General features: G+C 40.8%; 1 protein-coding gene across 1 annotated transcript; it reads right to left on the bottom strand.

Moving 5' to 3' along the window:
* Positions 1 to 1,026: 1,026 nt before the first annotated feature.
* TMEM184C (transmembrane protein 184C) lies at positions 1,027 to 10,772 on the bottom strand. Its single transcript, XM_064711235.1, has 10 exons — positions 10,513 to 10,772; positions 8,596 to 8,726; positions 8,462 to 8,498; positions 7,536 to 7,741; positions 6,553 to 6,627; positions 5,678 to 5,771; positions 4,619 to 4,731; positions 3,845 to 3,944; positions 3,219 to 3,390; positions 1,027 to 2,835 (listed from the first exon to the last, which is right to left on the bottom strand). Exons 1-10 carry the CDS (start codon positions 10,627 to 10,629, stop codon positions 2,543 to 2,545), a joined length of 1,338 nt encoding a protein of 445 aa, XP_064567305.1. The 5' UTR covers positions 10,630 to 10,772; the 3' UTR covers positions 1,027 to 2,542.
* Between the last annotated feature and the right edge of the window lie 3,002 nt (positions 10,773 to 13,774).

The raw sequence follows: 13,774 nt of genomic DNA, 5'->3' as shown, positions 1-13,774 counted from the left end.
AGTGTTTAGGTTTCTTGTGCAAGAAGATCTCTGATAAAAACAAAAACCTTACAGAGTAGGTTAGGTGTATTTATTAAGATTTTAGTAATTAAGATGAAAGGAAAATTGCTACGAGACAAATTAAAGACATTGTAGTCTTGAGTAAGGCAAGAGCAATCCTCAAGACTTCTGATCAAAAAACTTGGGAGGAGATTTGGCATAAAACAACAGAGGAATAAATACAGCTAAGAGGAAAATGAACTATTTGCAAATCAACTTTTTATGTAATTGTGATAGGTTTTGCTGTGGAATACTGTGGTAGTGGTTTTCAAAAGACAGGGTAGGTATCATTGCAAGATTTGTATTTATTTTTTAAATTCAATGGCAGTTTTTAGGGAAAGGTACAATCCTATAAGCTGCTGCAATTAAAAAAATAACTTTTCTCCCAGAAAGAAACAAGCAGGAATATTATATTGTGCAAACAGAATAATTGAATAATAATAACTTAGTAGCTTTCAATAAATACCCTGAAAGAATTAACCAAGACACTTAAATAATCTGTTTTCCTATCAAAGTCCTCTCTGAACCTGTTTTACACCAAACAGATAAACTTCAAGTATTAAAACAAAATGTCTCCAGAGGTTTTTGAAGAGTTAGAGCAGCTACTCTGCTTGCAGCAGCCCTGCTCCCTCAGATATTCCTCCTGCCCCTGCCCCTTTTTACCTGTATAGATGCAGGAAATCAGGTTATTTCTGGTAGTGCTGCAGTGGGCACGGAGGTCCCAGTGCACTGTGAACCTGTACAAGTTGTTTCCTTTTAGAGCAAAGCTGGTACATGCATAAGTGATACCTGGGATCATAGATTACAGATTCTGATTCTTTATAAACCCAAACAAGAATTCCCTTTACAGCACAAGCCATGAAATACTGAAAGCACAAACTCTTGCAGCAGTTCTACTTAAGATCCTCTTCTTCTATGAGGATGGTTGTAGTCATGTGTCATTCACACTCTTAAATTACTGTAATAGTAAATCAAATTGATCGAAGGTGAACCGTTTAAATAAAATCTTTAATTGCTTATTTACAACAAAGGCAATGAGTTGGCATATGGAAAATCATGATTTTCACTTTCTCACTAACTTCAGATACAGCAAGTACATACTCAGCTATAAAATATGCAGCCTAGTGAGTAAGGCGCAATATTTACATCACACTAGTACTGCAAAAGAAGCACTTAAGATGAATTTACTGACAGCCAGAAGCTAAACATTTATCCTGGAAATGCTAACAATGCTGAAAAAGAAACTTAAGATCTTGTCATTTAAAAAGTAGTACTCTACTGGTTTGGTTGTTTTTGTCAGATTGAAAACATGCAATAATAGTAAAAATCTGATAATGGGATAAAAACAAAAAACTGACAGTGTCAGTTTTTGCAAAGTAACATTTTGATACAAGTGTACTGCTTCTTGGGCTGAAATCTAGCCCTAGTAACTCTGTTATTAGATTACTACATAGTTTTACCTCAGCAAAGATCTTCTCTGGGGAAAAAATTAGCAATTACATTTGAATCCAGGCTATACTAGAAGCATAATACAATCACACACGGACACAAATTTAAGAACACAAATTACTACAGACAGAAGATATCCTGCTTTAACAGCTTAAAAAAACTTAAGTGTTAAAGAACTTACTGCAGCCCAAAATAAAGAAATCAGTTTTGTTTTCTACTTCCTTTTCAATATCCTTCATTCCCCCTCCATGTATTTTAAGGTAAGTAACCATGATTCTTATTTTTAGAAGGCTAGGGAAAAGAATAGTCAAGGTAAAGTATTAATCCAAAACCTACCATCCTGGCTGTCTCTTCTGGATATAAAAGACTTACAAACTATGAGCCTCAAAGACAACAGATACACCAACCACATGATCTGGGCATGATAGCAAGGCCTGCAGGGAATGTTTTCTTTGTAGAGATTCTTTACTAATGCTTGGTAGTAACTATCTTCATAAGGGACTTGATTTAGCTATGTAGGAATGGGAAGAAGGTGGCATCTGTACAGAAGCTATCATTTCACCCATTCACATTCCATTCAGCACTGGCTGTGGAAGTTAACCATCATTAAGACAAGCAAAGTTAACACAAACAGTTTTTGCTACTGCTCTCCTTAAAATACATTCCTGAAATTAGGCTTTCCCATTGCTAGTAGTACCTGCACTTCATTTTTATATGCGCAGAGGATTTTTTTTTTAATGTTTCTTTTGCACTAATGAAATTCAGTGTAACTTTGATATGATGTGGAAGCATTTAGCAGTTTAAGGAGATGATGCTTAAATTTATGCAGAAACCTTTACAGTGTGCGTGTTTCATATCCATGGGGTACTCACAGATGCTCACATCCATCATAGATTCTGGATTCAGATGTCAGTTATAGCCATGCCATATCCTCTTCCTGTCCATGCAGCAGCTTTCCCAAGCTTTCCAACTTCCATCCTTAACAGTATGCGTTAACAGGACACGTGTGGCAAGTATGTAATGACTCCTTGACACATTCAAAGAAAAGGCAAGTTTAACTTTTTTCCAGAGCTTTGTCTGCCAAGTTATTCTCTAGTTCAGGGGATTCCTCAGCATCCTGACTGGCAGAAGGGTTAAAAATCCCATCCACTGCAGGGGCTGTCGTCGGTGTTGTGAGAGGGGTCACAGTGTGTCCAAACCCCTGATAGTGACCCATGGGCGAAGATGGCATTGAAGAAGCATCAGAAATTGGATCTTGAGTAGATGAAGACAGTAAACTTGTATGCTCATTTTGTTCATGATCCTCAGCAAAAAACATTTTCCTTGGCTGGCCCAAAACTGTCCTCCCTAGAATTATGCAAAATGAAAAGATTTTTTTAATCCTTCCAACACTAGTCTTTGAACACAGTCATGTTAAATTAGAAGATAAGTCTTTGTTTTGTATTAGTTTTACATGGGCATTGTTAGTTTTAATAAAGAAAAGTATGTCTTTCCATTTAAGAGAAAAACAACTTACCTAACCTTTTCTTGTTAAAAGGAAAATTAAAAACTAGACTAAATCAGTCAGGAATTCTAGAAAGAAAAAAGTGCCAGATAAACCATGAAATCCTCTAGGCATGCAGCTGCCACTGAATTGGTAACAGAATGTTCTCAATAAAGGTGGGCAAAAGTGTGGCATGAAGCTGGAAATACAGATGCTGTTGGTAGATTGTACAAATCCTGTTACTTACCCACATTTCGAACCTGTTCGGAGATATCTGCCCTTAGGTCAGAAATATCCCACATTGCAAGGAAGGAGTCAAAGCATGAGCCTTCCTCAGCCTCTTGAACATAAGGTTTATAGGAAAAACTGTAGTGATGTGCAATAGCAGCCAGAAACATCTCCACACAAATGATAAAATCCTGCAATGACAGAGATACTGACTTAATCATTCATAACTGGAGAAAAATAGTTCTGGGTTTCTTCTACAACTGAAAGGCTGCAATTGCCCTGGGATACTGACACCAGCTACTTTTCCACCAGGATAGTCTTGGGAGCTTTCAGAGAGCCATACATACAGGACTTTACTGAAACAGATATTTTAACACGCAGCAGCTCTACAATGAATACCTGCAAGAAGAAATGCAAGGATATCCAGACATATTTCACTGGGGCACATTCCTTCTGCCATGGATATAGAAGTGTTAAGCATAAAACTCACATGGGCTCATTGGCTGAAACTTAGCCCAGCTTAGAATAAACCATTACTAATCAAGCCTGTGTTATTTCCTTGAGTATTTCCAATTATTTCCTTGAGATCAGCTATGTCATCTTACATATAATCCTTTCTGCCCAGAAACAACCATCTGCTCCTACCTGTAAGCCTGTAGCCACAGCTTCCACACTTTGCCAATCCCAGGTGTGTTTCTCAGAAATAACACCAACTTTCACCAGCAATGCAATGAGCACAGCCTGCCTATAAAGAGAATTTATTATAAGAAATATTTGTATTAGAATTGTAACAGTAGTGCCAAAAATCTGCAAGCAAATCTGGTGATACATATACATAGGAAGAATTTTTAAAATCTTTTCTGTTTATGTACTTGGATTTTAAGAGGAGGAAACAAACTTAACAAGAGATGTCATTCATCCCTGACCCTAAAGACCAACAGAACAGAAAACTAAAGGAGTTTGTTGCTCCAGTTAGTCATTAGAACAGGTTCCTTCTCTTTCAGGATGTTGCTGTAGCTCAGAGAGTAATGCTCTGATAGTCAAATACACTCCCTCATTAGCAGCTCAGTGTGAGCAACGCTCAAGTGGCAATTTTTATTTAACTTACAGTAACTTATTTTGAACAAGTAATTTTTTTACTTCTAAAAGGAAATTAGTTTTGAAATAAGTGCAAATAAAGAGTCTAAAATAAGTTATGTTCTTGAGAATCACCTTACAAAAGATCAAGTCTAAAAAATAATCTTAAATGAACAAGACTGCTCTCTCCAACACAGCAGCACCCTCTTCCCCTCACTGCAGCTCACTAAGGTTATGGGTAGACATTCTAAGCCCCATAACTTCAGTAACAAATCCAGCCTTTTTAGCTCTTCTACAATCTGCCCTGAGAGCAAGAAGTAACAAGTAAAAAAATCCACTTACCAGAAAGAAACAAAAACTACCATCTTCACACAAAGGAACTTGCCAACAGGCTGGATAGGGTTCAGTTCCTCACGCAGTACTTTGTAAAACAGCACTAGACAATACATGGCAAACTGACAAGGAAAAGAAAATGAATGAAAGCTTTCAAACCCATGTTTATTTTGTGAGGGAATTGTTAGACCACCTCTACAGTTAAAACAAGTATCATAGCCATAGCATGAGACAATCTTAAAATGCTATCTGGTTTTTTTTTTTTTTTTTTTTTTTTTTTTTTAATATAAAAAAAGACTGTTTTAAAGCCTTTTTTTTTTATTCCTGAAATTCCAATCATTTCAACCAGGACGCAGAAGTTGGTGCTGCTGTTGGGACTGCTGTCACAGCAGAAAGCAATTACAGCTCCTTCTGTGACAGTGACCCATCAAACACAGGGGTGGCAGCAGGAGGAGGACAGAATTTCCAAATGATCCCAGTTGTTATGCTGTTCTGACTCCTGCTGCTGTTGGCAAGAGAAGTAAGAGCAATCCATAGACTCCAAAATGAAACTCTCAATTTTAGGGGCTGACATCTTACCCTGACATTATCTGACAGCTGACCCAACAAAAAAAGGTGTTGGGTAGGCCAGACTCTCAGCACTGCACACACCATTTCCATTTTTTCCTGTGAATGTTATCACCATTTTTAACACAGAATTTTTAGCATAATGATTCTTTGCATGAGTGCTGAAGGGAAGCAAGTGGAGTCATCTCTTACCAGAGAGGGGCAGGTCTGCAGCTCTAATGCCTGGGCCAGACCACCTCATCCATCAAATAATTTGGGGTAGAAAGGTGCTTACTTAATAGAGCTTCATTGTAAAAATAAAGCTTTAGGTTATCTGGTATTCCAGTTTTTTCATATATTATATTTAACAGACAGCATTTTTGACTTAAAATAGAAAATATTCTACCTGTATGAATTACCAGACATTTACACTGGTACAGACATCACTGCCAACAGTTCACATAGAAGATTGACATAATACTGATGAATTCCAAGAGCAGAAAATGTACTCCTGATACTCACTAGTTGTGACATGTTGTTGAGTATAACTAGGTAAGTCCATGCATTGTTGAAGCTGAAGTTTCCTTCATCATACACTCCCACCAGTTCACAAATTCTGGAAGAATTTTTAGAATTAATCACTATGGAGTAACAGATCACTTCCCTCAAGTGCTACATCTTCACTCTATCAGTCAATCCTTAAAATTCAAAACCTCTTCTGGTACTCAAATATGGGCACTGGGGGCCTGCACAAGAATCAGTTTCCAACAGCATGTATATATATATATATATATATATATAAGTACAAAAAAATAGAAATATTTATATGAATATTCATTGTGAGTAGCAACTTTTTTCACAGTCTCACAGAATTAACAGTAATGACCATCAATGCAAAGCTCATGAAATTAAGCTTTCAGTATCATCATGCCTGACTGTCTACTGTTCCCTTACAGACACAGGCTGTATGATATGAAGGCACACAGTCAAGCTTGTCACATGTGAATTTTAAAAAAAATTTAGAAGTTACAAGAAATTTGTCTTTAAAAATTCTCAGTTATTGAAGTCAATGAAAAAAAGGGAGGAGGAAAAACAATCTAAAAATTAAGAGATAATAAAAATGCTTTTCCCACCCCAACAGTTCTTTAGATTTTATCCCACTGATTACAGAAGCTGGCATAAAGTATTTATGACTTCAATTCTGCAAATAGTCATTTGCTATAGAAAAGCCATACAGAAATCATAAGTTGATTCAAATTGTTGGGACACATTTAGCATGCAACACGAGTCTGCTTTCAAACTGCCTTGATCCAATACAAAGGGCATGATAATTCTTTCCAGTGGAACTCAAAATCATATCCTGAAGATCAATATTAATTATTTATCAGTGTACTTACAAAGCAATGATGGTAGTAAATGGTCTGACAACAGTGTACTGCAAAACACCCAGTTTACATCTAAATAATAACACTCTGAAAGAGAAACACAAAATTCATTGTACAAGGTATTTAAATACAATTCTCTTATTGATGATTCCTATTCTCAGTAGATTTACTAAGGTAACTTTTAATTTTATGGTAATTTCAACTTCTACATCCAGGACTTAAGATGTTGCATCATATGGTGTGCATACACAAAATACACTAAAGAGCTGGATTTTTACAGACACATTACAGTAAATATTCAATGATTCACTTATTTTAGCAATGAAAAGCTAAAACAAAGGGCTAAACAAAGAGAATGCAATTTTTGCTGCATTTGAAGATGTTAGAAAAACTTTGAGTCTAAATGTAAGAGACTTAAAAATCACAATAATAGCCGTAAACACTTTAGAGAACCAAAGCTCTTTGCCCAGTATGGCAAACTGTATAAAGAAGCTGTGACCACTGAAGCCCACCTTCCCTACCCCTCACCCCAAACAGCTTTATCAAAATCAAAATCTCCTGAGAGAGAGATATTTTATCAGTTTAAGCATTCAGAAATAGACAGTACAGATGCATAAGGCCTTTCGCCCTTCACCTGAAGTAAAAACAACAGGCTACCCAATCTACTCCCAATTTCACATGAGGTTTTTGGCAAACAGCAAAAGAAGCAGATTCCAGGAGAGGTTTTTTAATATTTTTAAAAATAAGAAAGCTTCCTTCAGCACCCCTTGAGTCAATCCATGCATGTTAGTAACTAAGTCCAATTCACATAATGTTTTATAGCTAGACTGTCACTCGTCCACAGCTGCTTTCAGCAGAGGTTCACAGCTGACCAAACACACACAAACCATAAACTCCCTCCATCAAGCAGCAATTGTTATGCTGCTAAATATGAAAACAAAATGTTTGTATCTGCCTACTCAGGCTAGAGCTTGAAGATGCCATGATATACTCACTCTCCCATAGCCCACGAGGGACAGCAACAAAGAGGGGGCAGATGTCTCTGCTGATCTTTCGCCTCTATTATTAACACCAGGTTTGGGTACCGGTTGGTTAAGTAATTTGAAAGAAAAACCATAAAGTTATAGATGACATAAGCTTCATAGCATTCTCGACATGTATCCACATATATTGCAATCTTGGGGTATTTCAAAGCTATCCACTGCAAGAAGAGAGGTACACAAAAGGTTATGTGCGAGAAAGACAAAAGGGATCCCAACGCCAACACTGCTTCAGCAAGCTCTGGAGCCAGCAGGCACTGACCAAACAGGGCTGACAGCACTGGGCCAAGGGGAGAGCAATGCTACAGCTACAAAATAACACACACAGCTGAGTTTCAAACTAAAACCCAACTTTTTACTTTTAGTGCAACTGGTTATGGATCAGCTGTCAGAGCTCTCCGTTTCTGACTATCACAACGCTGTTGTACCGCACAAAGGATGTTATCCTTTGTCCCCTGAACCAAAAAGGAATCATTTTAGCACTCAAAATAACTCAGGAAAGAATTCTAGTAGTGAGCCTAACTTGGGTGAGGAAGGTACAGCACTGAATTTTGAGGCAGCTCTTGGATCAGTCCTGTTCTCATTTCTGCTATTAAGATGGAAGGCCCAAAATAAGGGTCCTGTCACAGCCCCTTCCACATCCATCATAAAGGATACTCAAGGACAGGGTTAAGAAAGGTTATCAAAAGCAACCCCAAATCTCCAAAAGAAGAATGTGGCATGACTAGAGCTATGCTTCTGACATACTCCATAAACAGGAATGCCCAGAAGTTTCTCGGACTACCCCCTCCATGCAGCACAGTTTCTTCCTGACACTGTTTTCCCTCACTCCCACAACAAACAGAATTTGATTGAGCTGGTAACAGCCAGGGAACACTTACACTGTCTAAACTGTAAATCGGCACCATCCACAGAATCCTGTTACAACAAAAAAAGAACATTTTACATTACTAAAGGTATTTTTAGTCTGAATTAAATCCAGTATTTGTAGCATAGGTAAAACATGAAATATTACCTTATTATTGGTTTCTGTAACTCAGGTTGAGTATAATGGACTAAGTGTTGCAGTATTCCCCAGAGAGATATTGGAATAGTCATTAGCAGAAATATCCCAGCGATAAACCATGCCTTGGTATGAATTCCAACCTTGCAAGATCAAAGTTTCAGTCTTAATACTGTCAAGTTATTACAAGTACACAAAACATTCCACAAAAACAGTACTTAATTTACTGAAACCCACAACAGATTCCTTGTTTTTATGTATGTAACTTGTCTCCATTCAGTGCTGCATTATAAAGTTTCTGAAAACCTGTGGATTTAAAGTCTTTGTAGCTTTAAAATCAAGTTCCAAATAGTAATCAATTAGTCTTCATTTAACAAACTGAAACAGATATGGATGTAGACACATAAAACCACAATGTCTGCTAAAACACAGGGTTGAAATTTTAAATCAAAGCTCTCTGAAAAACAACTAATGATCCTAAGTACCAAAACCTGAGAAACATGGGAGACTCTTGTCAGTTTCCTTTGATGAGAATCGTTTTCCTGATCCCCTACCTTACATCAACATCCCACGTCTCCTGTTCTTTTCTAGTTTTACTTCTGATCAGTTTCTCTACAAGTATCAGACTTAATGGTAGAAACTTGGATATAAACACCTATTATGTTGAACATGCGCTATGCATCAGAACAGGAATTTAAACCAGAAAATTTTAAACACATTCAAGACAGATCTTACTGTCCTTATGTCCTGAAAATTATACCCTGAAAAAGCTTACCTCCAGGGCCACAGACCTGTATCACATTCAACAATACATATATTTTAGAAATATATAAAAAAATATATAAAAAGATAGGTTAAAAAATTTTACTTCTTGTCAGAGAAGCAATGTAATCATATGTGTGTAATTCACACATCACAGTTACAGTACCACCAGCATGAAACAGGAGCTTCTCTATCCACAGAGATGCTCTACTAAATTCTCCAAAAACAGACAGAAATACCTTTATGAATGCCAGCATTAGAACTAAGTCTCAAAATCTAAGTTCTGGGATGAACTTATGGAGCAAGCCAGACTCTTCTGGGTGGTGCCCAGCAACAGGACAAGAGGCAACAGGCAGGACCTGATGACCAGGAAGTTTCACCTGACCATGAAGAAGAACTCCTTTACTGTGCAGAGACCTCACAGTGGGACAGATTGTCTAGTGAGGGTGGGGAGTCTCCCCTGCCAGAGATATTCAAGAACAGTCTGGACACGATCATGTGCCATCCTGTGCTCTGGGACGACCCTGCTTGAGCAGGAATGTTGGACCAGGTGATGCACTGTGGTCCCCTCCAACCTGACCTGTTCTTGTCACTTGGAGACTCTTGGCTGACTTGAGTTTCTTCAGAACGGTACCAACTGTTCAAATGCCAACTATTATGGAAACAGAAGGGGAAAGAAACTCTGCTCTGTTCCTCTGAAGTCCACTAGGGCTTCAGCAGCACGACAATGAGTCCAGCAGCACCATGGCACTTCTCCAGCCTGTCCTTTCAAGGAATGGGTCAGGTTGGAGGGGACCATGTTGGGTCATCTGTTCCAACCTCCTTGCTCAAGCAGAGTCATCCCAGAGCACATGGCACTGGATTGTGTCCAGATGGTTCCTGAATACCTCCAGCAGGAGAGACTCCACAGTCTCTCTGGACAATCTGTCCCAGTGTGCGGTCACTGCACAGCAAAGAATCTCTTCCTCGTATGCAGGTGGAACTTCCTGGGCATCAGTTTCTGCTGTTGCCTCTTGTCCTATTGGGGGGCACCACGGAGCAGAGCCTGGATCCATCCCCCTGGCACCCGCGATTTCCACACTTTTTCGATGAGGTAGCACAATTATCTCCCCGCCGCTCCCTGCCCGGGGCCGAGCCCGCAGCCCACGGCCCGACCACGCCGCTCACCTCCAGCTTCTGCAGCTCCCACACGCAAAGCGGCACCACCACCAGCAGCCCCACGATGTAGAGCAGCACCACGAGTGGCCGGATCCATCGCCGCCAGTTCCCGCAGGTGCACGGCATGGCCGCGCAGCCGCCGCCGCTCCTCGCACCGACCTCAGCGGGCCGGCAGCCCCTGCGGAGTGCGCATCACCGGCGGGGCCGCCGCCTCGGCTCCGTTTCCCGGCTGCCCTCGGTATCCCGGCGGCGCTCCCTAGCCCGGCCCGGCCCGGCCCCGCCCCGGCGCGTCCAGCCCAGTCCCCGCAGCTCTTCCGCCCGGCGCCGCTTCCGGCTGCCCCGCCCCTCCCGTCAGCCTCTCTGATTGGCTGTGCGCCCTGCCCATCACCGCTGCCCCGCCCACCCGGGACAGTCAGGGGGAAGCGCGCAGCCATGCCCCCCCAGCTTTGGGAGGGTTGGTGTGTTCCAGCCAACCCCCCGCGCCCGGCGGCGGTAGGCTGTGCCGCGCTCCTCAGCGGCTGGAGCTGAGGGAGGGAATGAATGTCAGGGAATGCGCGTTTGGGAATGGCCGCGGTGCCGGCTAGCCCGGAGCTGCTGCTCCAGCTGCCCTGCCCGGGCCTGAGCAGTGCCTCCCTGGGAGGCGCCCGGGGTGCGCAGTGCCCTGCAGAGCCGCGCCTCGCTCTGCCAGCAGCGGGTTGTGACATAGCCGAGGAGTGAAAGCTCCCGCGGGCGCACCAGTAATTCAGAATTGCAGTGATTGCAAAATAACGCAGAATAGGTGTTAAACTGCAACTGCTTGTTGAACTGTTTGTTTGGAAGTGCCGTGTAAAAGCTGGTGGCTGGCAGCCGAGCCCGCAGCGGTCAGCGGCAAACACCGGCCCTGAGGCCGCAGGTGATAACACTGCCTAATGGCCGAGGAACTGCAGCTCCCAATTCTGCAGGAGGCAAATGCCGATCTTACTTTGTGGTGTCACTAAAACGTGCTGGAAGAACCCCCATCATGAAGAAAGAGGAACAGCTTATTTCTGTGGAGAAGTTGTAATTGACGTGTAAGAGAAGGGGGCGGTTTCCCAAGCAGTGTCTGGGCTGTCAGGGAGCAGCACTGCGTGGCACTGATTCCATCTCCACAACACACATAGTCTTTTTCTAGCTTTCAGCGAGAAGCTACTGGTGAAATATTAGTAAAAACCAAATGGACAGAGTTCACTTAATATTAGGGCTTCTAACATTAGAGAAAGAGTAACAAAGCTACTCCCCAGAATTTGCAGATAACAGCTGTATTAGCAGCATTCCCTGCTACTGGAAAGACTGATATGAATTATTGTTGGTGTCAATCATTATGTACATTCTGCTGTCATGAATTCCAAGTCTATTTAAAGGCGAGTTATGTCAAAATATAGTAAACTGGGATTATGGAACCCTATAAAAAATTTACTAAATTAAAATAGCAAAGAAAATAGACTATTTTATAGTCCTGGTTGGAAAACTATGTGGTATTTATTGTTCATTAATTATGTTTTTATTTGTTTGCCATTTGTTTCATAAGTTTAATAATTTCTTGTTCTTGTTTTGTGTTATGGAAGTGCAGATGTGTGGTTATAACCAGGCTGTCCCTCTTGCCTGATCATGATTTCCCTGTGAGGTGGTCAGTAAGGATTAATTCTCATACAGTGAAAAAAAACAGATTTCCCCTCAATTATGGTGATCTCACTGTCAGCTCTTTGAAGTCACATCCAACAGCAAGCATCTTATCAGTCTGTTCTCCTCTCTGGTGCTTACTCACACCACCAACATTTCCAGAGCATTTATATTTCATTTTATTAAAACTTAATGACATTTAAAAACTCAATTTAATTTCTTTTTTCCTTTCCATCAGTATTTCTCCATCAGAGGGCTGTCACCAGTTATAAGAAATCTGTCTTTGTTAGGGAGATGCTGCCACTATATTCTGATTACTTCCTTGTTTCTTTTGGAGGTGATCATGGAAGAGTGTGACTGGGTTTTGGATCTAGAAGCATCTATAAGCAGTAATTTGGGTGGTAACTTTAGATGCAGCTTCTTTGTTTTCTTGGTCACTCAGATTTGTGCATGGTAATTAGCTGGGGACTTTTTAGCTACCTCCGTAGGTCCCTTAAAACTTCAACCATTTGGATTATGGCATTCATAGGAATAAGATTGCTGCCATATAATATGGTGACAAGATATGGTGGGAAAAGTTGCTGCTCAGCACCTCTGCAATAAAAATTTTCAGCTCTGACAAAGATTATAGAAACAAATCCCTCCCATACCCCACCATCTGTGAAAAAAGAAAACCATCATGTGGACCATGACCAGAGGTCCCTTCCAACTAAAAATGCTTTCATGAAGCATAAAAATACATTTATTTATAGCAAATGGTATTACCTGAAGAGCTCCTTTTCTCCTCTACCTATTCTGTTGCTGTATCTATCAAGAGTTCACTTATCATTATAATGCAAGGATTCCATATTTCCAGAGTTTCCTACCTCCTCAATGTTTCTCACAGACAGCTCCTCTAAGCACTGACTGTTCCTGGTCCTTGCAGCAGCCATCTGACTCCAGAGCCCACCAATCCACTCTTTTATAACACTGTTCTTACTGGCTACAGGTGTGGCCTGTTAACATCAGGCCTGCTCCTGATCTTTTGTAATTGGTTCAGCTGCAACTCTTTAGGGGACAAAATTACATTCTATAACACCTTCATACTGTATCCCCCTACACCTATTATGTGTCCTTCTGCTGAGAAGTTGAGCTTTTTACTGAGAATTCCTTATGTTAACTGTTTTATTTACAGCAAGGATTCCTGACCTCTGATTGGAAATTACTCCAGAAAATAATCTCTACTTCTGGTAGAGAAGTTGGCAGTATTGTTCTTAGGCTGTACCTGTTCTAACAGCCACTGTCAATACTCATTCAGGAAATGTTTGGGGACTGACAAAAAAACCCTCTCTTATCTCTCACATTGCAACTTTAAACAGCTTCAAAACACAGTGTATGTACCCAGCTGGGGTTGCTAACAAAGCTGAGAGTGCTGGAGCCTCTCCCTTCTTTCACTCCCCTTCTCAGGAGAGAATTTTTAAGACCTGCACAGCGTTGGAGGGAATTCTGGATTCGCCTGTAGGTGGGGCACAGGGACTATTTCTGGGCAGCTTTTCCTCTCAGCCAAATTAAGACGTTAGCGCTGGCAGTAACACATCGAATGTGAGTCAGGCAGCAGCAGACCATGAACTAAAAAATGGGGATCCTTTTAACT

The sequence above is a fragment of the Zonotrichia leucophrys genome, chromosome 4 (genome assembly GCF_028769735.1).
Source record: "Zonotrichia leucophrys gambelii isolate GWCS_2022_RI chromosome 4, RI_Zleu_2.0, whole genome shotgun sequence".
NCBI classification, from domain to species: Eukaryota; Metazoa; Chordata; class Aves; order Passeriformes; family Passerellidae; genus Zonotrichia; species Zonotrichia leucophrys.
Note: the sequence above shows the minus strand (reverse complement) of the source record. Positions and strands in the feature narration are given on the sequence as shown.

What these genes read in the sequence shown, in the direction of transcription:
- TMEM184C (XM_064711235.1), bottom strand. Translation starts at nt 10,629, where the DNA reads ATGCCGTGCACCTGCGGGAACTGGCGGCGATGGATCCGGCCACTCGTG. An exon ending in GGGAGCTGCAGAAGCTGGAG is followed by an intron (nt 8,727 to 10,512) that starts GTGAGCGGCGTG and finishes TGATCTTGCAAG; the next exon opens with GTTGGAATTCATACCAAGGC. An exon ending in TTACAGAAACCAATAATAAG is followed by an intron (nt 8,499 to 8,595) that starts GTAATATTTCAT and finishes TTGTTGTAACAG; the next exon opens with GATTCTGTGGATGGTGCCGA.